Here is a 26,039-nt window from a genome sequence, read left to right on the forward strand (position 1 = left end):
TCACGAATATACCTATATTTGTCCATCGGTCATTTAGGTACTCATAATAATAGGGATTTGACAAGACAACTGTCGCGATCTAGGAAATGGTAGTCAAAAACACCGGAACTAACGAAAGGTCCCGTTGTTATCAGCAATTTTCAACAATTTTCCTTCAATTTTCACAACATTACATTCCAATGTTTATACTGGGACCTTTCATCAGCCAATCATAAACAAGGCGACACTAGCGCGGCGCACCTCTGTCAAGTTCCTATTGACACATAATTTTAACACAATAAAAACAACAAAATTATCCACACAGTGTACGTAAAAAAACAATTTATAGAGAGTATGTATATATTTGTAAGAAAAACTGCCATCGTCTTCTCAATAGCTAATTATAACATAATTATAATGAAACTTTGATTGTAAATAATAATATAAAGTATTAAGTAAGCAACTCTATAACATAAAACTTAACATATCGAGTGTATAAAAAGCAAATGCAAAATTTTGTAACTTCCATTACTGAGATCCAGATCGGAGTGACTTGAAGAAACTCAGCACAACGATGAAACAGTAGTAAAAGAGAGCTGTGGAAATACATATCTGACATTAGAACATACAAGTACATAAATGAGATACAGGTAAACTTAGGTAGAAAAAAAAAAACCATTTGAATGGCTTGAAATCAATTTGTAATTTTTGTAGAGGTAGACATAACCACTCATATAATTTGTGTTCTTTAACTAGGTACTTCAGATAACGAAATGAAGGAAATTTTATTCCTCAAGATTGTCAAAAATATAAATCAAGGATATCGTTCTGCACCCAGCATCTTCACTAAGACCAGAAATCATGCTCCAAAAATGAGCCCAGTATAGGTAAGGAAATAATTCAAACTAAACATACCAGCGAAGCCGCCGCAGAAAACTTCTGTAATGACAATAGCAATAAAACCTGCTTTTGCAAATTCATCGGCCTGTTTCGCATCAGTAGCGTGATGGGCGAGATAACCGATGACAGCACTGCTAAAAATGAGCACTGCAAGCATTGAAATTATCAGACCCACCAAGCCAAGCAGCAGTATCACCATGTAAGGTATTAAGAACACTGGTTTCTCCTAAATAAATACAAATACATACAAAATCATAGATTAGATTGCAATCTTACACAAGTCAAGTAGATGTACCTAGGTACATATTTTAGGTTGAATCGAAAAAAAAAAAATTGTTGGCGAGATGTTGACCAGATTCAGTGGACAGTGGACACCTCTATTTGATTTTTTCTTCACGATCCACCTTAATGCCATAATGAGTAATTACCTGCGTAGCCGCATAGATGCCAGCGATTGTAATACCCAGGATTATAATTAACCCAATGATATTTCCAGCCTGATTACCTGGCGCTCCGAAACATCCAAGTAATTCTAAAATTGAAAGAATCTGAAAAAAAAAATTAAAAACCTCGATTAATATTTTCAACTAAGCAAACATAAGCTATAAATAAATTCACTGCACAGACAGAGACTGGAGACCCCCACAAAAGTTTCAGATGCGACCCATACACAATTTGTGTAGTCATGTTTGCCTAAACTAGCAATGCAATGTAGAACAGGTGAAATGACTCTTATCCTCAGATTTGGAAACTAATCAGTCAAAGTTGAATTTCGGGTTTTGATGTTCATTTTTAGATTTTTTGAAAAAATGTAAAAATTAAAAAAAGTTGGTTCAATTTTTATCTTGATTTTTTCAAGAAGTAAAGTCAGTTGTTTCAATTCAGCTCATCACCCATTAAACATTTACTAGTTTTGGGCCATTGTGGGGCCACCGGCGATTTTTATTGTTTTTTCCTAAAGCTTCATGCAAACTACTGTGGAGGAGCCAATATCAAACTTTGGTTGGTGCTTAAATTAAATGTACATAGTACCTACGCGCTTTTCTGATAAAATTTTATCCAAAAATATGTACCCAATTTTAATAGATGATACTTAGATTATGAAGTTCTTCAAAATTTACATAAACATTTCTAATCACTTTTTTTGAACAAATAAAATTAATTTTTTTTTTCAAAATTTGCATAATTTTTTGAGTCATTTTTTTAGAATAATTATGTAAAACTAAGTGTTTTTTTTTGGAATCTTTAGAAAATTTTTTAGAATAGGCGATTGATGAAAAAAAGTTACCCATTTTCTTGGGATAGTATGAGAAAATTTTTGGATGATTTAGTTGATTTTTTTCGAAATGTGGAGTTTATTTTCTGTCTAATTTCCAAAATAATTTTCGAGCTTGATAAATTTTATCCATCTCTTCAAAGGGGCAAAGAAAATTTTTTACTCGTCTTTTACAATTTCACTCGAAAAAAAATGAATTTGATTTTTTATAGAACTTTACAGCTTTTGATGGCCTTACAATAAAAAATTTCCCAATCGGCTAATATTCATAGACGAAATTCAAAACATAAATAAATAGGAAGGTAAATACTTAAAACACAAAACTCACCAAAGTAAGAATGAGAATAATAAGAGTTCCAGTTTTTAGCGAACAGCCACAACAGCACGAATTTACCTTTTGCATTTTTAATAGTGTTTTAAAAAAGGCAGTGAATAAGAAACTTTCACGCACAATTCGCGTCCAACTCGCAAGATTTAATTCAGCTAACAGTAATAATACTTTGCCTCGGTGCTTTAAGCCACGTAGACAACCTTTTGGAAACGAAATTTAGTCAATTCCGCAGCATGTAAGTTGTACAGAAATGTTGATTCATATGGAGTATGAAAAATATTATCACAGAGATAACATTTTGTGGTTTTTTTGGATGAGATGTCCCCGACTCATATCCTAATGATGGAATTATCTGATAATTTTGATTTTTTGCGTCGTTATTTCTATTTTTTTTTACGAATATTCAATTTGAAAACGCTACTTTAACAACGATTTTTGAACTTTTTCATGAAATAACATTTTTTTTGAGTGAAGAAGTCCATATTTTAAAACTTGTTGGAGGCTCCAAAAAGATCAAATTGGAATTGTTTTCGATTCGGGTGATCGTGTAAGGTAAACACAACGTAGACGATATCTTATTAGTCCAGGAAAATTAGATGAAAAAAAAGGGTCATTGGGAAAAATGGGGGAGAAAGCTGAATTTTGGTATACTGGTCCATTTTTTTGTGCTGAACACGAATCCGATGAGTCCCCGGTCGTCCCTGGTGTGCGTTCTCTCCTATTGTGGATCTAAGCCCTCCAAAACCAGTTTTTTGCTATTTTCTCCCCCGTATTGCATTTTAGCGAGAAATAGGTGGTCGGATAAGAATCTACGTCAAATTTCCGATCTGGTGATATATCAACTTTCTTTCTACCCCCAAGGGGGGTGGAACCACAACCATTCAAAAAAGGGGGGTTCCCCAAAAAATACATAAGGGCTATAGGCGCCTAAGAGGCGTGAAATGGTCCCCAAAAGCGTTCAACATGAAAGGTGGGCACCATAGAGAAACCTCTGCGCAAAAAATTTCAGATCCACACCCCCTCCCCTTTTTGCGGAACCCCCCTTTTTTGAAATTTCAGTAGCACTTTTCTCAGCCCCATTTCAACCGATTTTGAAAATTTTTCTGGAAGTTATGTATATCCTTGATAGGTATTCACACAAAAATTTTCAACCCCCTCCCCTCATATTTACCCCTAAAACGGCGTTTTTTTTCATTTTTTATGCCTATTAACAATCAAGATTGCGAGGTACAATTTTGTAAACACGTTTTTTGGATGTATTTTTGGCCCCCAAACATCATATACTATATTAGAAATTTTTGCTTTGGAATAATGTATCGTAGGGGGGTGGGGGGTGAAATGGGAATTTTGAAAAAAATAACTATCAATGAGTATGGTATCGTTTTCATATGATTCGATACCGCTGAGCACGAATATGACCTCTGATTTTCTGCTACAATCACTTACCCCTCTCATTTTTTTCTTGTGATTTTTTATGTAGGTAGTAATTGAATTATAAAATACATACTCATACATACTCAAGTTACAGTTATCATGAATAATTATTATGCCACATATGCTCCGCAGACCTATACAGTCCAGTACACATACAGATTTGTTGCGTTTCCGAAAAAATTGAAGGATCCACCCCCCTCGAGGGGGAGCCATGTGCTGTAGCTGATTCTACGAGAAATTTCATGTACAATAACAATGAACTTATGTAATTTTCCCATAGCAATGAAACCAACATCATGAAAATAACTTTATTTCGAAAATCGTGAAAATTGAGGGGGGATGAGGGGCTCTGGAGAGGGGTAGGTGATTGTAGCAGAAAATCAGAGGTCATATTCGTGCTCAGCGGTATCGAATCATATGAAAACGCCACCAACATCATGAAAATAACTTTATTTCGAAAATCGTGAAAATTGAGGGGGGCTGAGGGGCTCTGGAGAGGGGTAGGTGAGTGTAGCAGAAAATCTGAGATCATATTCGTGCTCAGCGGTATCGAATCATATGAAAACGACACCAACGTCATCAAAATAACTATATTTCGAAAATCGTGAAAATTGAGGGGGGCTGAGGGGCTCTGGAGAGGGGTAGGTGAGTGTAGCAGAAAATCTGAGGTCATATTCGTGCTCAGCGGTATCGAATCATATGAAAACGATACCATACTCATTGATAGTTATTTTTTTCAAAATTCCCATTTCACCCCCCACCCCCCTACGATACATTATTCCAAGTTTTCACCACGGCGCACCAAAGCAAAAATTTCTAATATAGTATATGATGTTTGGGGGCCAAAAATACATCCAAAAAACGTGTTTACAAAATTGTACCTCGCAATCTTGATTGTTAATAGGCATAAAAAATGAAAGAAACGCCATTTTGAGGGGTAAATATGAGGGGAGGGGGTTGAAAATTTTTGTGTGAATACCTATCAAGGATATACATAACTTCCAGAAAAATTTTCAAAATCGGTTGAAATGGGGCTGAGAAAAGTGCTACTGAAATTTCAAAAAAGGGGGGTTCCGCAAAAAGGGGAGGGGGTGTGGATTTGAAATTTTTTGCGCAGAGGTTTCTCTATGGTGCCCACCTTTCATGTTGAACGCTTTTGGGGACCATTTCACCCCTCTTAGGCGCCTATAGCCCTTATGTATTTTTTGGGGAACCCCCCTTTTTTGAATGGTTGTGGTTCCACCCCCCTTGGGGGTAGAAAGAAAGTTGATATATCACCAGATCGGAAATTTGACGTAGATTCTTATCCGACCACCTATTTCTCGCTAAAATGCAATACGGGGGAGAAAATAGCAAAAAACTGGTTTTGGAGGGCTTAGATCCACAATAGGAGAGAACGCACACCAGGGACGACCGGGGACTCATCGGATTCGTGTTCAGCACAAAAAAATGGACCAGTATACCAAAATTCAGCTTTCTCCCCCATTTTTACCAATGGAATGCTATTTTTCCTGGACTATAGGTACCTAAAAAAAAACTCATTTGTTTTTGAAACAGGTTTGTAATTTTTTTTTGTAATTTTCAAAAAATTGTCAAAAATTTACAAATTGTACTTCATGGTCTGAAGTTATGGGTACGGAGGTTTTAGGACATGCTTTTTCGACCTAACTTGATTTTGTTGAAATCGGAGTGTGCCATAGTTCAAAAAATTCTCATCATTATAAAAGAGCCGGAGGTTCCTTCGACCAAATGGCCCCTTGGTCATATTAAAGAGTCGCATGTTGGAAAAGATAATCACACCCATTAGGTACCTGAAGTACTGCAAGGGTGAAATTACTACTCGTAGAACAATTTCGAGAATTGTTCTGTCACCAAATGATGATGAATTGAAGAAAAAAAACTCTGGGATGCTCTGAAATGGAAAATTTGCATTTGGGTGCAGTAAAAGTTCACCAAGGAAGATGCATGAAGCTAACTGATGTTCAATCAGGACTCAACGCAACGTACCTACCCCTCCAAGCATATCTGAACATTATCAGTGATGGATATTTGTAGTTTTTTTCCCATTTTGTGAGTTGAACAGCTTTACCTGTGTACACAAAACTTCAAAAATTCGCCAAAAATCGAAAAATCAACTCGAGCAGCTGAAAATTGGGGGATGGGTGTTTTTTGAGGTCCTCTTTCCAACAGTCCAAATTTCATTCAAATCGGAGATTATTATTTAGGGGGCTTCCCTTGTTAGTTTTTTCTAGACTAGAAATATAAATTTTATTCAGCGAAGTGAATTAATGTTAATCCAGTCAGTTCTTTCAATTCAACTCACAGGTCACACAGGTTAAACAATTACTATAGTTTTGGGCCATTCCAGAGCGCGCCTCCTTTGATTTTTATTATTTTCTCCAGAAGCTTCGAATTACTGAGGAGGAGACGATATCAAATTTTAGTCAATGCTTGCATTAAATGTACTTTTTTGCTAAAATTTGATCCAAAAAAATATTCACCCAATTTGAACTTCTCCAAAATTAACATTAGAATTTTCAACCTTTTTTTGGAACAATTCAAATTAACATTTTTTTTATTCAAAATTTGCCCCAATTTTTGAGTCATTTTTTTGGAATACCCATTTGAAACAATTTGGGGGGGGGATTGAAAATTTTTTAGAACAGTTGATTGATGAAAAAAAGTTACTTTTTTGGGATGATAAGCGAAAATTTTTGGATGATTTGAGTTGATTTTTTGGAGATTTTTTTTCAAAGTACGGAATTCATTTTTTTTCTATTTTTCAAAATAATTCTCGAGCTTGAAATATTGCTGACTTTGGGCATATTGCATTAATTTTTTTTGAAAGTTTCCAAAATAATTTTTAAATCAAGTTGGAAAATAGACGATTACTTTTTTCAGTATTTTTTCCTTTTTTTTAAAAAAAAAAGATAGGTGCATGTATTGGGAGTGATCTGGTCTTCTTTTTAGCGGCGGCGGGGAGGGGGGGATTGAGAGATTTGATTTCAAATTCAATAAAGAATTTTTCTGGAGCGATTTCAAGTAGAATTTTTCAATTTCAATTAATTCTTTTTTTGCGGTGTTTTAGTGTTGATTTTAGATGATTTTTTCGCTTGTACTCAGTACATTTCTACTAAAATTGTATCCAAAAATATGCACCAAATTTAAATAGATTACGAACTTCTTCAAAATTGACGTACATAAACATTTTCAATCACTTTTTTAAAACGATTAAAATCAACATAAAAAAAAAGTTTATAATTTTTTTGGAATAGTTGAAACAAAGTTTTTTTTTTGTTGGATGATTTGAGTTGATTTTTCGCGAAATATGGAATTCATTTTCTTTCTAATTGTCTCAAAATAATTTTCGAGCTTGAAAAATTGCTGACTTTAGGAATATTGCATCAATTCGTCTCTTTCCATTTCTTCAAAGGGGTATTCCTAATAGGCTAAATTCATAGACGAAATTATAAACATAAATAAATAGGAAAGTTAATAAAATACCTAACGAGTAAAAAACTTACCACAGTAAGAATGAGAATAATCAGGGTTCCAGTTTTTAGCGAACAGCCACAACAGCACGAATTTACCTTTTGCATTTTCAATAGGTTTAAAAAGGGTAGTAAAATTACAAATAAGAAACTTTCACTGCGCAATTCGCGTCCAACTCGCAAGATTTAATCTAGCTAATAGCAATAATAATATTTTGCCCCGGTGTCAGCCAAGTAGACTATTTTTTGGGAGCGAAATTCAGTTAATTTCGTAGAATGTCAGTTGAACAGGAAAGTTGATTCGTATCGACGATGAAAAATATAATTAGGAGATAATTTTACTTTTCTTAGTCGAGATGTTCCGACTCTTATCTGCGTTTTACGTGGATTATTTCCAGGTGCCTTCATTATCGTATTTATTCTGATTATTTCTTCGAATAAATGATTCAAAATAGGTATTACCATAGATAAGTACCTAATTTACTTGAAGTCATTAATTAACAACGCAAACAAACATTTGGTAGTCTGAATTGAAAATAATTATGTACAGGGTGTTCCAGAATAACCTTTCACATTTGTTTTTTTTATTACTCTGAGAGAAAAATGTTTACAAAAATTCTTTTACAACCAAAATGAAGTAGAAATATGCCGTTTTTAGACCGTATATTTGAGTTTTCATTAAAAATGAAGTTTTAAAAATTTTTCCATCGAGATATTTTCCTTCATTTTTGACACATTCAACCGAACATTTTTTCAAATTATTGAACACTTCTCTTCCAATCAGTTGCGACTCATGAACCTAGAAGCTGTTTCAGAGTCCTAGATTTATCTCGATACACTTTTGACTTGGAATAACTCCATAAAAAAAATCGCAGGCTGAAAAGTCAGGGGATCAAGGTGGCCATTAAATTTCTGGTTCAACACGTCGACCATAACAAAATTATTTGATGACTGAAGTGCTCACGCGCTAAACATATGTGTACATCCCTGGTAGTTCCAACATGTTGGAAGGAAGTAAGTAACTCTATTACGTCGCGTCTGTCTTTTAGTTCGGAACAAGAAACTCGTTTAACATTTTGCCTTACCCCTCACTGTTACTGTTTCATTAAACACACATGGTCCCACTATACCGAATTTAGCCACGCCCAACCAAACAGTCAACTTGGCGGAGGTTTAGATGTTTCTCAAGTATTATCAACTGATTCTTTGTACACTAGAAGCGCACATTCCAATTATTCACTTCACCATTTAGATAAAAATGAGCTTCGTTACTGATGAATAAGGAGTAAAGAGTTACAGGAACCTTTATTTTTAAAAAAGGCCTTCACAGTAAAAGCACACTGTACAGCCATCTACTTCTCCAGGGCAAAAAATAACTATTGAAACATAATTCGGCATGCTTTGGCTACCTAGAACCGCCTTTACCATTCCCCTAGCTCCACTTGAACACAGATCAGTGGTTACCAAAATGTGAAAGGTTATTCTGGAACACCCTGTACCTACTTACTATAGGTAGGTACTTATTTTACATATTCAGAGAATTTTTCAAACCGTCATTCTCCGATTTGAACGAAACCATATAGCTATGTACTCGTAGATCGAGAGAGCATGCCCTAAAACGCCTGCAACTAAATTTTCAGATCCTCCAGTTAAATTTTTGTTTTTTTTTGCGAATTTTTTTGAATTTGAAAAATTTGATAAGGCTATTTTAACAGCGATTTTTGACATTTTTCATGAAATAATTTTTTTTTGGGCGTAGGGAACCAATAACAATGAATCCTTTAATTCAACTGCTACGTTTCAAAGTTCATTTTTGAACCCCTCCGGAGCAATTTCGAATTTCTGGAATTTGAAAACTTGACGGAGCCTTCAAAAAGGTCAAATTGCGGTTGTTTTCGATTCGGGTGATCGTGTCAACACACCATAAACGATATCTGACCAAAAACAAAAACAATCATTTGCCTTTGAAAAAATTTCTTCAATTTTTTTAATTTTCAAAAATTTGAAAATTGGACTCGATGATTTGAAATTATGGTTGCGGAGGTTTTAAAGATCCGATTTCTCGATCTAGCTTGATTTTGTTTAAATCGGAATATGTGCTAGTTGAAAAAATTCCCATATAATTAGCAACTTCTTGATACAATAAAATTCATTTTATTTTTTGGATATCTTATGGGTAGATTCTTAATGATATGCGTATAACTTCACGAGGAATAGATTATGCGAGTATTTTAATGTCTGAAACTCAAACTTCATGATATTCTGACCGGAGTTCTTTGTAATAGCTTCGCACCACAATGATAGAGTAGTAAATGTAACCTGCGAAAGTACACATTTAAAATTAAAATAGGTACATAATGTTGATAACACGTTGGATAAGTAGGCACGTCTCGAGTCGTCGCTGAATGTAATCGTAGAAGATTTTTTTTATCAAATTTTTGTTTCAAAAATGAAGGTTTGTACGTTCGCGTTTTTTAAATTTCCAAAAACTCTTTTTGAAACAGGTCTTCGTAACTTGAAAAGATGAATCAAAAATAAAAAGTCCTGATTACAAAATACAATTCTCTAAAATACAGTAGGTATGACAAAAAAGTAGTGCACGGTGGCTTTTATTTCTAAGTGGAAAGAGCTAGCGAGATGAATGAAGCGGCGTTGAGTAGGGAAGAATAAGGGCTTTCAAAAACGACCTTAAAAATTTCAGACCCATACACAGGGTGTCCACAAATTGAAAAACCGGTTTGGTCAAAAAATTCAAACTGGTTTTTATTGGCGCAATGTAATTCTACACACTAGGACAACAAAAACGTGATATAATTTTTTTGAAACCGGTTCACTAATTTGCAACCAGTCGACAAAAATACCCAAAAACTGTAGATAGAGAAAAAAGCTTGAAACAAAAGTATTAGAGCGTGAAAAATTACACAATTCTGTCTAATCATATTTTGAAACCGGTTCACTTCTTCGCATTTAGCAACCAGTTTTTGACAATCACCAAAAAGTTGTAGATAGAGAAAAAAGCTTGAAAAAAAAAGTTCTACAGTGTGAAAAATTGAACCATTTTCGCTGATCGGATTTTGAAACCGGTTCATTAATTTGCAACCAGTTTTTGACAATCACCTAAAAGTTGGAGATAGAGAAAAAAGCTTGAAAGAAAAGTTATGGAGCATGAAAAATTACACCATTCTGTTCAATCACATTTTGAAACCGGTTCACTGATTTGCATTTATCAGCCAATTTTTGACAGTCAACTAAAAATTGAAGATTGAGAAAAAAGATTGAAACATGAGTTGTAGAGTGTGAAAAATTGAACCATTTTTGCTGATCAGATTTTGAAACCGGTTTATTAAATCGCAGCAAGCCATCAAAAATTACCTGGTTGCAAGTTAATTGACCATTTTCAAAATCCGATCGGCAAAAATGGTTCAATTTTTTCACACTCTACAACTTGTGTTTCAAGCTTTTTTCTGCATCTTCAATTTTTAGGAGATTCTCAAAAACTGGTTGCTAAATGCAAACTAATGAACCGGTTTCAAAATGTGATTGAACAGAGTGGTGTAATTTTTCATGCCCCATAACTTTTCTTTCAAGCTTTTTTCTCGATTTCCAATTTTTAGGTAATTTTTGATAACTGGTTGCAAATTAGTGAACCGGTTTCAAAATCCGATCAGCAAAAATGGTTCAATTTTTCACACTTCACAACTTTTGTTTCGAGCTTTTTTCCCCATCTTCAATTTTTAGGAGATTCTCAAAAACTGGTTGCTAAATGCAAACTAATGAACCGGTTTCAAAATGTGATTGAACAGAATGGTGTAATTCTTCATGCCCCATAACTTTTCTTTCAAGCTTTTTTCTCAATTTCCAATTTTTAGGTTATTTTTGATAACTGGTTGCAAATTAGTGAACCGGTTTCAAAATCCGATCAGCGAAAATGGTTCAATTTTTCACACTCTTGAACTTTTTTTTCAAGCTTTTTTCTCTATTGTAGTGGTCGGGGGTGTACCGGAGGCTCCCCTATATAGGAATCGACACAGCTACATAAGGTTCGGAGAAGCTCCTTGGAAATGGGCTAACTCCGAGGTGAGAAGAGTTGTCGGGAAACAACTCTTATTTAGGTAAATGGCTGAGGTACAGCTGCTAAGATCGTAGAACGAACGTGAACACAATAAAGTTGATACCGGAGGTACGTAAGATAGTTTATTCGCGAGTATACACACACAATCAGCTACGCTCAAATGGTAGACTTACGATAAAACAATATAAAGGTGAAACTACACGAACTCAAACTATGAGTATAAGACACGATTGATACTGTATAATAAACGAATCCCTAAGTAGCCTAATGCCACAGACATGAACACAACTATCCCATGAATGGGTTCCTAATATACTAACGTAGCTTTCACAGCTAAAGCTGTGTGTAGATTCGGAGAAACTACACCGCCAGATCGCGCCGCTAATGGAGCTGCGCGATTCGCTACTTGAGTACTTGAGGCTCACATCTCCCACTTATGGCGGAAGCTGCGGGCGCAATCCCTACCGGTACATTGCCCCGGATTCCTGGCTCAGCTTGACAGAGGAGGTGCTGAGTCACGAAGCCTAAAAGACCTCCGGTCAGTAGCGGTAGGATGAGTTGACAGACTGGAGGGCCACTTGCCCCACTTCGTGAGTTCCGCAGCTTCTCTAAGTGGCTGGCTACAAGATCTTCTTCTCTTCTAGATGCCAATCGGTGCAAGCTACGAATGGTGTTGCTCCTCTTCTTTAAATTGGCTATATTTTATCATACAACATACATATCTAGTTCTAGCTACTATCTAAATGTACTTTTAGTCATGTACTACAATTCGCAAAAAAAAATCATCAAAATAAAATCATAAATAGTTGAAATTGTCAAAATTGTACACAGAAGTCAAAATATCAAAAGTCATGTCTAAAAAAATTAAAAAACTAACGCCAGGTAAAGTTGAACTGGTTCTAATCGTAATTACTCTGCCATTACCACATTGACCATCAGAGTCTACTGCACGTAGATAGAAAGTCCAAATAACAACATACAAAATCGCATTTGCGGAACACCACTGATAACAACTTGGAATTTTTACTCCTGACTAGTGGCCCGTGTGGACAATGCTGCAAGTGTGAAGAAGAGTATGTATGTAGAACAGTCAGGGTTGTCATTTTACTTGTAGAAATTGTAGTATTATATGCATTTATTCTACATCTACATCCACAAGTAGATGTAGAAGTGTAGGACTCAGAAAGTAGAAGTAGAGTAGCATTGCATTGCAACTTTGAAATTGAATATTCAAAAATTATAAAATGAATGCAAAAGGGCGATAAACTAAGATACAACACTTCTATACACAATATTTTTTGTTTTAAAGTTTACACATTCAGAGGATAACTGTACTTTAAAATTATTTTCATTTTTTACTCTGGAGAAGGCAGTATATCGTTACCTTAATGCCAAATCCGAGTATGTCCAAAATTTTCAATTTTTTGATTTTGGTATCACTGAAAAGCTGACGCTCAGCCGAATCTAGTGAAATAAATAATAAACCTTATAATTATTATGAAAATGTAAAAAAATTGAATTTAAATAAATTTTAAACATTGAGTATGTCCATTTAGAAGCTAAAAGCGAGTATGTCCATTGAGTATGTCCATTAAAAATAAAACCATCAATGATTGTGTTCCAGCTTGTTTATCATCTCATACGCCAGACAACTGGTTTCATAGATCAGGGTAAATAAATTAGTACCTAATACCTAATCCGCATTACAAAATATTCTAAACAGAATTCAATGAACTCATTGTGACTGCATGATAACAGTGATAACACAGTTGACCACCTTCCGTAATTTTGATCTTCGAGAGCTTTCAAATGGTTGAAGGAACAGCTTTCGATAAACAACCATTTTAAAGAGGATAAAATTATGAACATTTTGATACATTAAAATACCTATGTGTCCACTCAAAACGTTCAGTAATTTCAGTTTGAAGTTCAATACTTGCAGCTTGCAGCTCTTTTTCGCAACTTCAAACTTCGAAAACTTTTGAACGGTTGCATGTAGAGCTTTCGGTAACAGCTCATTTTCAAGAGGATGAAAATCCGAACATTTTGATGTATTAAAATACCTATGTGTCCACTGAAAATTTCGAGTATTTTTAGTTTAAAGATGACGTACGTAGTATGCAAAAATCAGTAAAATAGAAGTACTCATTAAATCGTTAATTTTACGCGAAATGATAAAAATTCAACACCAATCGAATAAGAATTTCATTGTCTTTAATTTAAGACTGCATAACAGTTCACCCATACCCGAAATTCATAAGAAATTTGGGACATACTCGGATTTCAATTCGTAACAACATGGACAATATAGAATCAAAACCTGAGTATGTCCATCACTGCTTGAAAAACATTTAATTACACGTACTAAATTGAGAAATTTTACAAATGTAGCTCAGACAATCTCTTCATAAGAGATTGAGCTATCATACTTCAAAATTTTACTACTTCATATCCCCTCCATTTGTTTTTATCATCTTTCAAACTTTCAATTTCCTCTCCTGAAAAATTCACGTTCTTGGACATACTCGGATTTGGCATTAAGGTAACGATATAATTGTCCATGTGCGAAAACTTCATGAGTCAAGTTCACTCCAACAAATTCAAATGTTTGACCTTGACTTTTATTTATGGTCATAGCAAAAGCAGGAATTACTGGAAATTGAGTTCTTTTTAATTGAAATGGTAAGGTAGAATCACTTGGTAATAAATCAATTTGTGGTATATTGACTATTTTATCTGCATGTATACCAGTCAAAATTTCACATTGAATGAAATGATTAAATAATTTTACTATTAATAATCTTGTTCCATTGCACAAACCTTCTCTGACATTTAAGTTTCGTAATAACATAACTACACATCCAACTTTTAGGCGTAACTCATGAGGAGGCATTCCAGAAGGTGTTTGGGTATATAAAAAATCTAAAGGGTACCGTTCAATTTCTAAGGGATCATCACTTTGAACTTTATCAGAACTATAATAAATTGTTTCTTCTCCATTTATCAATCGTAAAATTTCATTATTCACTGTTAATGCAGTGGAATTGAGTGCACAAAGAATTGTTTTTGATTTGACTACATTTTTGCTGAAATCGCTACCATAGATATCTGCAATAAGATTCTTTGAAATGTATTTTTGTGGTATTTCAATTTTATCGTCACTATCATTCATACTTCCATTTCCTATTGATAACAACCAAGCATTAAAAATATTATTAGTGCACCTTATATTTTCAGTCAATGAAAAAAATTTAAAATGACGCCATAAAGAACTATATATTAAGCAGTGTTCAAGTATAACAGTAGCATTTGCTCTAGGAACCACAGGTAAAGTTTGTCTGAAATCACCACCTAAAATCATGATTTTATTTCCAAATTTACAATCATTTTGCATAATGAATCTCAAGAATCTGTCAATACATTCTAAAATATACTTGTCCATCATAGAACATTCATCAATAATAATCATTTCACATTTTTTAAATTCCTCAGCTTCTTTGGAACCAGCTTTTATAAATGAAATTGAATCATCTAAAATTGGCACAGGCAATTTGAAACCACTATGAGCAGTGCGACCATTTTCTAATAGAAGTGCAGCTATACCAGTGGTTGCAAATGAGAAAACAATTGCATGCTTACTTTGCACATATTGCACAATTGTATTATATAAATAGGTCTTTCCACACCCTCCAGGTCCATCAACAAAAAAACATCTCTGCAAACTATTTTTATTTTCAAATGCATTTTTTATTTCATTAAATATTATCAATTGTTTCTCATTTAGTGAATCTATGCGTAATTGTAATACTTGCTCATCAATTATCGGAATATAATCATTGACATCTTCTTGTTCAGCTAAATTTCTTAATATTTCTCTATCAATAGGTAATTGCAATTTTTCACAGGAAGTATTATGTAACTGTAAAAGTTTATCAATTTCTTGTAAAGCTTTTTGATGTGCAATAATAGGGTCAGAATACTGCTTCTGAAAATCTTCTGATAATAGATCACAAAATTTATTCCATAAAATGGTTGCATTACTCTCAATACAAAACAAACAAATATAACAAAATGTATTTCTCAATTCTGCAGGCATTGCAAAAACACTCATTTCTTGCAAAGTTTGAATATAACTGTTATTATTTTTAATGAGACCTTTTGCTAAAGCTGCTTCTTCAAATGTATTATAACAAATATTATTCACAGTACGAATGTCTTCATAGCTTGTTGAACCTAAACAATGTAAAAGTAACGTTCTCAGATAAAACAATTCCACATTTTTTGAATTTACCATGTACATTCGTGATACAACATTGAAATGTTGTTTTCTTGGTGACCAAACCTGTTTGCTCTTATTGAACACATAATGTTGAGGTATTTCAGTATATTTATATTTTTTACTATCAGCATCTTTTTTATTCAATTCAAACCAAGCTAAAAGAGTACTCTTAGTTCGTTGTAAACCTACATCTTCATTTCCTTTCTCAAATATTACATTTTGTTCACCTGGTAAGTGAACTTGTAAACGAATGACACTATGTGACCGATCATGTAACTTCAATTCAAATAATCTCCATGCAGCTTCACATGCACTTATGTAGCGACAATCTAAGTAGGATTCTATTTCATCATACATTAATAACGAAACTCCTTGATGCATTATTTTAATACATGCGCAATCATAACCTTTATAAATATATTTAAAAATATACTTTACACTTTTTACAGTTGTACACACTTCAACGTTGATATGTGCATTATATTTCTTTGATAGGTACCTATTATAAGGAACAACATATCTATTATCATAAGTGATACCATTTTTAGTAATTTTGATATCATTTCTACGCCTGTAGGAAGGATAACCTGCTCTGTCCATGCAAGTTTCATTCTGAAAAGTTTTTGGAAACCCTTTTACACATTTTCCATTTTCCATACAATAAGCATTAGGTTTCATTGCACCACAAGGACCATGAATCATATTATTTTTGACTATTTCATGTAATGCAGGATAAACATTAGGATCTGGAATTTCAGCACTAACAAATCTATCAATCATTTCACTACTCAATATTTTATCTTTCAAAATAAATAACATATGGGCATGTGGTAGGCCTCGTTTTTGAAATTCTATAGTGTAAACATAACCACTTACTTCTCCAAATATTTTATTTTCTACAATATCATAAATCAATTCTTTATATTTTAATGAAAATACTCTGCATACTAAATCAGGTCTATCACTTGCAGTTTGTGAGTATAATAAATTATCTGATATTTCTGGCCATTTAGGATTGCAAGTGAATGTAATGAATAGATCTGGGGATCCAAACCTACCAACAATTGACATTGCATCTAAATACTTTTCTCTCATATTTCTAGGGGAACCTTCAAAAGTGCTAGGTAAAATAACTTGCTTTCCTACATCACAACCATATTCATCTGTTTTATTTCTCATATAATCCATTAAACCAGTGTAACTTTCTACTCTCAAATCTTGTTGATGATTTTTCACATAATTCAATCTGTAGGCTTCAACTTGCACATAAGAATCAACAACATATTGTTGAAGTAATTTTCCATAGTTTAGCAAAGGATTTTGTTGTTTTCTAGTTATAGCTAATTTAGATTTTTTATATTGCAACATCGTTATGTGCTTTTCTTTTTCATCATCATTTTGAATTACACTGAGCATATTAGGCTCCCATCCAGGTTCTCCATAAGGAAACATTAGAGTATAACACATGGGGTCTAAATTACAGCTAAGAATATTGATATTTATAAACTCATTATTATTCTCAGATTTTGGATAAATGCGAATATCACGTTGAAAAGGTGGAGCACCATCATTGTTTTTGAATATAACAGCCACTTCACTACAATTAGGTAAATTATAGCGCCTACAATCAACAGTTCTATCTTGACGTATCATCATGGAAACATTATTTTCAGTTGCTACTGTGGTGGAATTTTGTGACTGCCTACTTATTTCTTCATTTTCCAAGGTTTTCAACATTCTATAGCTTTTTGCATATGGATTAACTGACCGTATCGCTAAATCCAAATCTTTTAATAAATCCTTGTCACATCCTTTATTAGCATTGACTTTCAAACGTTCATTTAATGCTTCCTCACTATCGAGAAAATATAATTGAGCATATTTTGGCGGGAATGTTGATGAGGTTTGACAATGAGTAGTTTTATGATATATTTGTCCATGAATTCTATAACAATAAGGCCCAGTACCAGAAAGTGTATCAATTTGAGCACCACAAGATGCAAATGACAAAGCACTATTGTATTGTCTTATATTTGTCATAAAATTTTTGTGTTTAGGGTGCAGAACATTTGTTAGAAGTTCATGTATTGAAACTATTGATTTTGGATGCTCAATTTTTACTCTACCTTTCTGACAACATTGAGTATATTTACCATCCCAGGGTAATTCTCCTTTGAAATGTAGTGCAGAACAGAAATTACATTCATAATTAAGGATTCCACAATGATGGGCTGGCATTTTATCTGAAAAGTTACTATGATCAAAAGTTGGAGTAATATTATGGGAAGAATTATCCAGTTTTATTCTTTTTTGGCCAAAAGTACAATAAGAATGATCCATTAGTATCACATCATCTTCACTACTATTATAATATGAATGCTCAAGTTGAACAACATTAGCTAAAGCAACTTCACTAAAATTTGTTATTGTCTGTTCAGTTTCACAATCATACATTGTAATTTCTTCTACAGTAGTGATATATTTCTCCATATTTTCATCATTAGATAGATCATTCTGGATATAAATATTTTCACTAATACCATCATCATAAATTGCAGAATAATTAATATTAGGCTGATTTATACCTTTGTCATGTAATGGTGAATCAGAACTAATATTAAAATTACAATTACTTGCATTCTCAGTTCTCAAATTAACATTCTCATTTAAATTGCCATAAGTAAATTCAATGATCATTTCTCTTCTAAGTAAATCAAGCAAATGATGTCGCATATCACTTATTGAATAAGATAATTGGGTCACATCTCTTCCATATAATCGACTGGTTGCAAAAGCTAATGCAAATACACCACAGTCTTTCCCATTTGTTTGTTGTTGAACTTTTCTATACACAAACTGAGGATTTTTAATATTTGTACTTAGTTTCAAAAATTTCATCTGATTCTCAGTTATAGAATTACGATTTAAACTATCATACACATACATGATATTTTTTTTTCCAAATTCAAATAATACCCAATGTCTCACATCATCCATATTAGACATTGGTCCATCAGGTAATATTTGTAAAAATTTCTTTCGTTTATCAGTAAACTTTTCAACATAATTCCATACATGTGAATCCCATATACCCATGAGATAAACATCATTAAAATGCACAGAAAACCCTTGCTTATTGATGATTTCAAAAAATTTATTTATTGTATCACCACTAATGTAATCATTCAAAATTTCATTTTCAAGTTCCATAGTGTTGAGATTATAGTTGAGATTAACCTTGCAAAAATGAAATCAACACTTCAAATTTCTCAATTCAAATCTATTACAACACCAGCAATGAATGAATTGAATTCAATTTTATGTGAATAAGGAGTAGTGCTCTTCTATATGCTGCAAAAAATCTGAATTGAATGTGAAAATATGAGTAATTTATTTACTGGAGCAGTGGAAATTCTATATCAAGAATGTTGCAAAAATAAAAAATGAAAACTTCACTTCAAATTTATTTATTCAAATGACTAAACGTATTACCAAAACTGTAATAAATAAATCAAATTCTATTTTACGTGTATGATAATACACGACCAATGTACGCTGAATTTAATTCAAAAGATATGAAAAATGTTTTAACGTGCAATGCAAGACCAGTAGAGTTTTACGTGCAAAAAAATCTACACGACCATTTATTCAAGAAAATAATTTACGTGTTTAAAAACACGGCCACTCGAAAAAATTTTTACGTGCAAATATTATGTATTCACACGACCCACACGACCTTCTGTAGAATAGACCTGACAGATCAATACAAAATCTGTAGCCTGCTGTTGATAATAATCAGTGCTGAGTGCTTGAATCTGAAATGTACATAAAAAGAAAATGAGAAAATGTAATAAAAATATTAAGCCAACAACATATAACTGAATCAGTCCATGTGTACCTAAGAAATTCAAAGATTGTTGAAAAAGTTCAAAATGATAATCAGTCTGCTATCAATCAACTGCTGTATTATTTATTATGCACAGCAGTACAATATACACAGGTTACAGGTAAATGAAATGAACAACTGGAACCAACCAACTTTATTTAATATTCACATTAGGAAGTGTAAATAAGTGCTTAAAAGTTCAAGTATCACTTTTTTTTTCTTTTGAAAATAAATTCAAAAAGGAAAGTCACTCAAGAAGCAGTTTATCACGGCACAATAAAACACAAATTACATCCCATTGAGTACACAATTGTTGAAAATTTAAAAATATGAGAATCAGTCTGCTATCAATCAACTGTATTATTTATGTACACTTGTACAGTACAATATACACAGGTATCAGTTTTTTTTCAATTTATTCAAATTGAAAAGCAAAGCACTCAAAAAGTAAAAATTGTCTATGATCGAAATCAACAGTATTATTATTATTCAATATTCATCACAATCATCACCAACAATGAATGAGAAATAACATCCCATAAAGTACACACTACACAGGTTATAATAATAGCAACCAATTGCTTGAAACAGATTCATTAATTATCAAGAATCCGAATTAAAAATTGCTGAAAATATAGAAAATTGAAACTCCATCACATCATAATGTAGAAATAGTGAAAATTGATAAAGCATAACACTGGATGGCCATTGGCCAGATTTTTCTCTGCTAGTCAAGGGCATCAAGCACTAAAACACACTCAGCTAATCAATTTTTCATTTTTTTCTCATTTTTTACTAAAAAAAAATACGTTGTAGCACCATTTATTTTTTCAATTAATTAAATTTGAATCGTCGTTGTTGAAAATTTAAGTTGAAAAATATCTGAATTTTAGATCTTTTCAAAAATACTGACAAATTCAAAATCAAATGATATGAACCATGAGATTATTAAAAAAAAAAAAAAAAATAGCACCTATTTCAATACCTACCAAAAAGAGCCAATCGCAGCGAGGCTACTCTGTTTTTCTGTGACGAAACGGATCGCGTCTATCACGTCGTACATCCTTTGAAAAGTCAAAAAATTAATCAATCTTCTCTACTGGGGAAGTGGATTTTTTATTAATTAGATTGAATTTTCGAGGAAGCTACCAATTACTGGGTAATTAATAATTAATTAATCGTTCCGAGACTAATTAATCGATGTTGGCTAATGAATCGTGTTGTTTTCTTCATTTTACAGGTTACCCAGCTGGAATCGGTGCAATATCTACGAAGAATTTGAACTCTACGAAGTTTTGAGCCAAGTTTTGGAATTCGGAGTTATCTACAACCAGTGAGTAGTTTTACGTTTTATTTTACTCATTTATGATGATTAATAGCACTGAATGCTAATTACGTTGATGTTGAATAATATTTAATCGAAATATCTACTATCTGTTTCAGCTTATCTTCACAAAGTGACTGGTAACTTTTCGGAGCTATCTACGTGATCACGATATCAACAATGATGAATTTTTTCAAAATCTGAATACTGTAAGTACCTTTTAAATCAGCTTGACTTTTCGACGAATCTACATATCTGCTTTCTTTTACAGAACTTATTGAATATTGTGCCACTGATAAGTTAATATTGGCACTGTTCACCGGATAAATGATTTCTCTGGCTTATTCTGCCCCATAGCTGCTTGATTTGGGCTATTTTTTCTTGATTTTTCGTTGCCCCTGTATCTTCTAACTGCTTTCACAGGAACGTTGCTCTGCCCCAAGGACCTAATTTACGAGTATTTTAGGCTGTTGATGTTGATTTTCCATTTTCCGACTCGGAGATGTTCTTCATGTATCTTGGAGTCAATCTACTGCCCCATGATCCATGGTTCAGCTGGGCTGAGGTCATTTCCGAAATTCTGACCATTTTCAGTTGTTACTGTATTTATACTGGATTTTCGATCTGCTTTTGGTGACATCTTCTATACTCGGAGCATCTACCAGCAACAAGAAATATTGATTTCTGACTGAAATTGCCATTTTCAGTTCGCGGAGAATTTCTTCCATCAAAGTGTCATAATTCGATCGAAAATATCCAGTCAATATCCAAAATGCACAGAACATCGTTCGTATTTCGAAATAATAATACCTTTCTTCATTTTACAGGTATATACGACATGCTCATAATGTACAGTGACCATAGCTACGTTGGCCTTGAACCATTAGATCGAACTGGTTCAACTGTGCTTGAATTTTTCACATACGAAACTTGCACAGCTCTGCTCACCGTTGAGCACATTTCGGCGATTTTACACAATTTTAGCATAAATTATCGGTGAAAATTTATACCTCGTCGAATACAGGTTAAACACGAATAATATGCACGAATGAAATAGTTTTTACACAATTAACACGAATATATAGATCGCCAGGTTGATCTCTTCTTTGTGTTGGGTGGATTTCTTCTCACACAAAGGCATCTGTCGCCAGGTTGACAGGAAAGTTGGCGGATTTTAATCCACGTTGCGGCGCCAATTATGTAGTGGTCAGGGGTGTACCGGAGGCTCCCCTATATAGGAATCGACACAGCTACATAAGGTTCGGAGAAGCTCCTTGGAAATGGGCTAACTCCGAGGTGAGAAGAGTTGTCGGGAAACAACTCTTATTTAGGTAAATGGCTGAGGTACAGCTGCTAAGATCGTAGAACGAACGTGAACACAATAAAGTTGATACCGGAGGTACGTAAGATAGTTTATTCGCGAGTATACACACACAATCAGCTACGCTCAAATGGTAGACTTACGATAAAACAATATAAAGGTGAAACTACACGAACTCAAACTATGAGTATAAGACACGATTGATACTGTATAATAAACGAATCCCTAAGTAGCCTAATGCCACAGACATGAACACAACTATCCCATGAATGGGTTCCTAATATACTAACGTAGCTTTCACAGCTAAAGCTGTGTGTAGATTCGGAGAAACTACACCGCCAGATCGCGCCGCTAATGGAGCTGCGCGATTCGCTACTTGAGTACTTGAGGCTCACATCTCCCACTTATGGCGGAAGCTGCGGGCGCAATCCCTACCGGTACACTATCTACAACTTTTAGGTGATTGTCAAAAAATGGTTGTAAATTAATGAACCGGTTTCAAAATCCGATCAGCAAAAATGGTTTAATTTTTCACACTCTTGAACTTTTTTTTAAAGCTTTTTTCTCTATCTACAACTTTTAGGTGATTGTCAAAAACTGGTTGCTATATGCGAACCAATGAACCAGTTTCAAAATGTGATTAGACAGAATTGTGTAATTTTTCACGCTGTACAACTTTTGTTTCAAGCTTTTTTCTCTATCTACAGTTTTTGGGTATTTTTTGTAAACTGGTTGCAAATTGATGAACTGGTTTCAAAAAAATCATATCACGTTTTCGTCGTCCTATTGTGTAAAATTACATTGCACCAATAAAAACCAGTTTGAATTTTTTGACCAAACCGGTTTTTCAATTTGTGGACACCCTGTGTATGGGTCTGAAATTTTCAAGGTCGTTTTTGAAAGCCCTTATTTTCCCCTACTCAACGCCGCTTCATTCATCTCGCTAGCTCTTTCCACTTGGAAATAAAAGCCACTGGGCACTACTTTTGTGTCATACTGTATATTTCAGTAGATGATTTTGTATCGTTATTCGTTCATGAATTAGGTCAAAAATGTTTCAGGAATGTAAGGTTTACCTACTTTTAATTTTTCCATGAAATTCAAGTGATTATGTAATTTTTTTTTACATTTTGGTCAATTATCAAGCACATCTTTTTTCGCAAATTCCCCTCCCCCACTCTATCTAAGCAGATTCATTGTATTTCTGGTTTAAACATACCAAGGGACATAGCACTTGAAACTTTGAAAGAAATTACACCACTGGATCCAGATTGGCTTACATTATGAGTAAATCTATCATCAACCATGATTTTTAGTAGATCGTCCAAAAATACTTCTCCACAAATTGCCACAGCTAACATCACGATTATCAAAGACATAAAGACCAATAACTGAGCCATCATGTAAGGTACCAACCAATGAGGTTTCTCCTAAATAAACACAAATATGTACATCGACACTCGTATAGGTAAATTGAAGTGAAATACTTATTCATCTAATCATTCTTCTATTATTTATGGGTTAAAAAGTATAAAGGTAGCTACGAGTATGAATGAATATTCACCTTACAAACACCATAGATGCCAGAAACAGAAACACCGAGTGTAGCGATGGAGAATACGGTCATGATGATATTAGAAATTAGGCCTTCGTCGCAGCCTGTCACTGTTAAACATTGGATTGGGTACGAGAGTCCACCAACCTGATACATAATACATTTTTTAGTTTTTGATTAGGTATAACTTATTCAAAAAGTTTTCACTTTTTTTTTCTGTTGTACCTACGAACGAAAAATAATTTACATGTTGTAAAAATAGTAAAAATAGGTGCTTCTTCTTATATGCAAGATTTTACATGATTCCTGATTCACATGATAAATTTACTCAACATAAAATTGTAATTGGGTGTACGTGAGTAAATTAATGAGGTAGGTACTTATGAATAGAGCACAGAACTTACCAAATTAAGAATCAAAAAGATCAGAGTTCCAGTTCTCAAGGAACATCCGCAACAACAAGATCGCACTCTTTGCAAAGGCATTATCAATTAGTAACTTCATTCACCAGAGAGGACTAAATTACAAAAGGTGTGATCGCTGCATGGGCTGAGTGCAACTTCGCGCGACCGCGCGTGCAAAGTTGCACATCAGCGTTTTTATATTTAAATCCGCCGCAACGATGGCATATTATGTCATTCTATCGTACATATATTCGTATTGGCGGATATGGGACACATTTCCACGAAATGTTTTCGTAAGAAAATACGAGTAGCCGCCGAATATGGCGATTTTTCGTTACCACAATAGGTATTTTTGTATTTATCTCTTTCTGCTATCAGAATTTTGAGACAAACTGACGGATAAAATTTGAAGTGCTTTAAACTGACAAGGGAACCTTTTGAGGTGTCACACTCCGATTTGAACGGGACCGCGATTTTTGGAAAGAGCATAGTCTAAAACCTCCAAAACCAAATTTTCAGCTTCCCAACTTAATTTTTTTGATTTTTGGCGAATTTTGGAAAATTCAAAATTGACATGTTTTTGGCGACTTATGCTTCTTCTTAAAAAGTACGTACTTGATTAGTAAAAATGGTCAGAATAAGTCCCAAAACGAATATTAATAACCCAAAACCAAATTTCACCATTTCCAGCCGTTCTGGAGCCTCCAGCGCGATTTTTCAATTTCTCTAGAATTTTGAATTGGCTCCAGAAGGCGTTAATATGCAGTTGGGCAGCTAAAAATCGAATTGTGTAGTATACTCGACCTGTTTAACGAGTTTATCTACATTTGAGCCGATTTCAATAGTGACACCTCAAGAGTGTTTTTTTGACCCGCTTGTTTCAAAATTGAAAAATCCAAAAAATTAAAAGTTTCCCGTTTGTGTAGGAAATTTTTGAAATTCACGCGAATCGCTGTATTTTGTCCAACACTAACCTCCCAAATCCAAATTTCACAATTTCCAGCCATTCTGGAGCCTCCAGCGTGATTTTTCAATTTCTCCAGAATTTTGAATTTGCTCTAGAAGGCGTTAATATGCAGTTGGGCAGCTAAAAATCGAGTTGTGTATTATACTCGACCTGTTTAACGAGTTTATCTACATTTGAACCGATTTTGGGAGTGACACCTCAAAAGTGTTTTTTTGACCAGCTTTTTTCAAGATTGAAAAATCCAAAAAATCAAAAGTTTCCCGTTTGTGTGGAAATTTTTGAAATTTACGCAAATTGCTGTACTTTGTTCAAAACTAACCCCTCGAATCAAAATTTTATAATTTCCAGCCATTCTGAAGCCTCCAGCGCGATTTTTAATTTCTCCAGAATTTTGAATTTGCTCCAGAAGGCGTTAATATGAAGTTGGGCAGCTAAAAATCGAATTGTGTATTATACTCGACCTGTTTAACGAGTTTATCTACATTTGAGCTGATTTTGGGAGTGACACCTCAAAAGTGTTTTTTTGACCAGCTTTTTTCAAGATTGAAAAATCCAAAAAATCAAAAGTTTCCCGTTTGTGTGGAAATTTTTGAAATTCACGCGAATTGCTGTATTTTGTCCAAAACTAACCTCCCAAATCCAAATTTCACCATTTCCAGCCATTCTGGAGCCTCCAGCGTAATTTTTCAATTTCTCCAGAATTTTGAATTTGCTCCAGAAGGCGTTAATATGCAGTTGGGCAGCTAAAAATCGAGTTGTGTATTATACTCGACTTGTTTAACGAGTTTTTCTACATTTGAGCCGATTTCGGGAGTGACAC

The 26,039-nt window shown here is 33.8% G+C and overlaps 1 protein-coding gene and 1 long non-coding RNA gene across 5 annotated transcripts; both read right to left on the reverse strand.

Moving 5' to 3' along the window:
• On the reverse strand, positions 1 to 24,411 carry LOC135848766 (uncharacterized). 4 transcript variants are annotated; one of them, XR_010559433.1, is made up of 8 exons: positions 24,253 to 24,411; positions 23,858 to 23,995; positions 23,513 to 23,723; positions 7,445 to 9,730; positions 2,484 to 2,686; positions 1,308 to 1,427; positions 895 to 1,105; positions 1 to 575 (listed from the first exon to the last, which is right to left on the reverse strand). XR_010559433.1 is itself a non-coding variant. In XM_065368751.1 (5 exons), exons 2-5 carry the CDS (start codon positions 2,556 to 2,558, stop codon positions 508 to 510), a joined length of 474 nt encoding a protein of 157 aa, XP_065224823.1. In that variant the 5' UTR covers positions 2,559 to 2,686; positions 7,445 to 7,745; the 3' UTR covers positions 1 to 507. The 4 variants fall into 4 exon arrangements, 2 of the variants coding, with proteins under 2 accessions (XP_065224823.1, XP_065224822.1); XR_010559432.1 differs by lacking the exon at positions 2,484 to 2,686; XM_065368751.1 differs by lacking the exons at positions 23,513 to 23,723; positions 23,858 to 23,995; positions 24,253 to 24,411 and having other exon boundaries at positions 7,445 to 7,745.
• On the reverse strand, positions 19,214 to 23,506 carry LOC135848767 (uncharacterized). Its single transcript, XR_010559434.1, has 2 exons — positions 19,661 to 23,506; positions 19,214 to 19,577 (listed from the first exon to the last, which is right to left on the reverse strand). It is a non-coding gene; the product is annotated as an uncharacterized LOC135848767 (long non-coding RNA).
• Positions 24,412 to 26,039: the final 1,628 nt, after the last annotated feature.

Source organism: Planococcus citri, chromosome 5 (genome assembly GCF_950023065.1).
Source record: "Planococcus citri chromosome 5, ihPlaCitr1.1, whole genome shotgun sequence".
Taxonomy (NCBI): Eukaryota; Metazoa; Arthropoda; class Insecta; order Hemiptera; family Pseudococcidae; genus Planococcus; species Planococcus citri.

What these genes read in the sequence shown, in the direction of transcription:
- LOC135848766 (XM_065368751.1), bottom strand. Translation starts at nt 2,558, where the DNA reads ATGCAAAAGGTAAATTCGTGCTGTTGTGGCTGTTCGCTAAAAACTGGA. An exon ending in GCATCTATGCGGCTACGCAG is followed by an intron (nt 1,106 to 1,307) that starts GTAATTACTCAT and finishes GTATTTATTTAG; the next exon opens with GAGAAACCAGTGTTCTTAAT. An exon ending in TTTCTGCGGCGGCTTCGCTG is followed by an intron (nt 576 to 894) that starts GTATGTTTAGTT and finishes GTATTTCCACAG; the next exon opens with CTCTCTTTTACTACTGTTTC.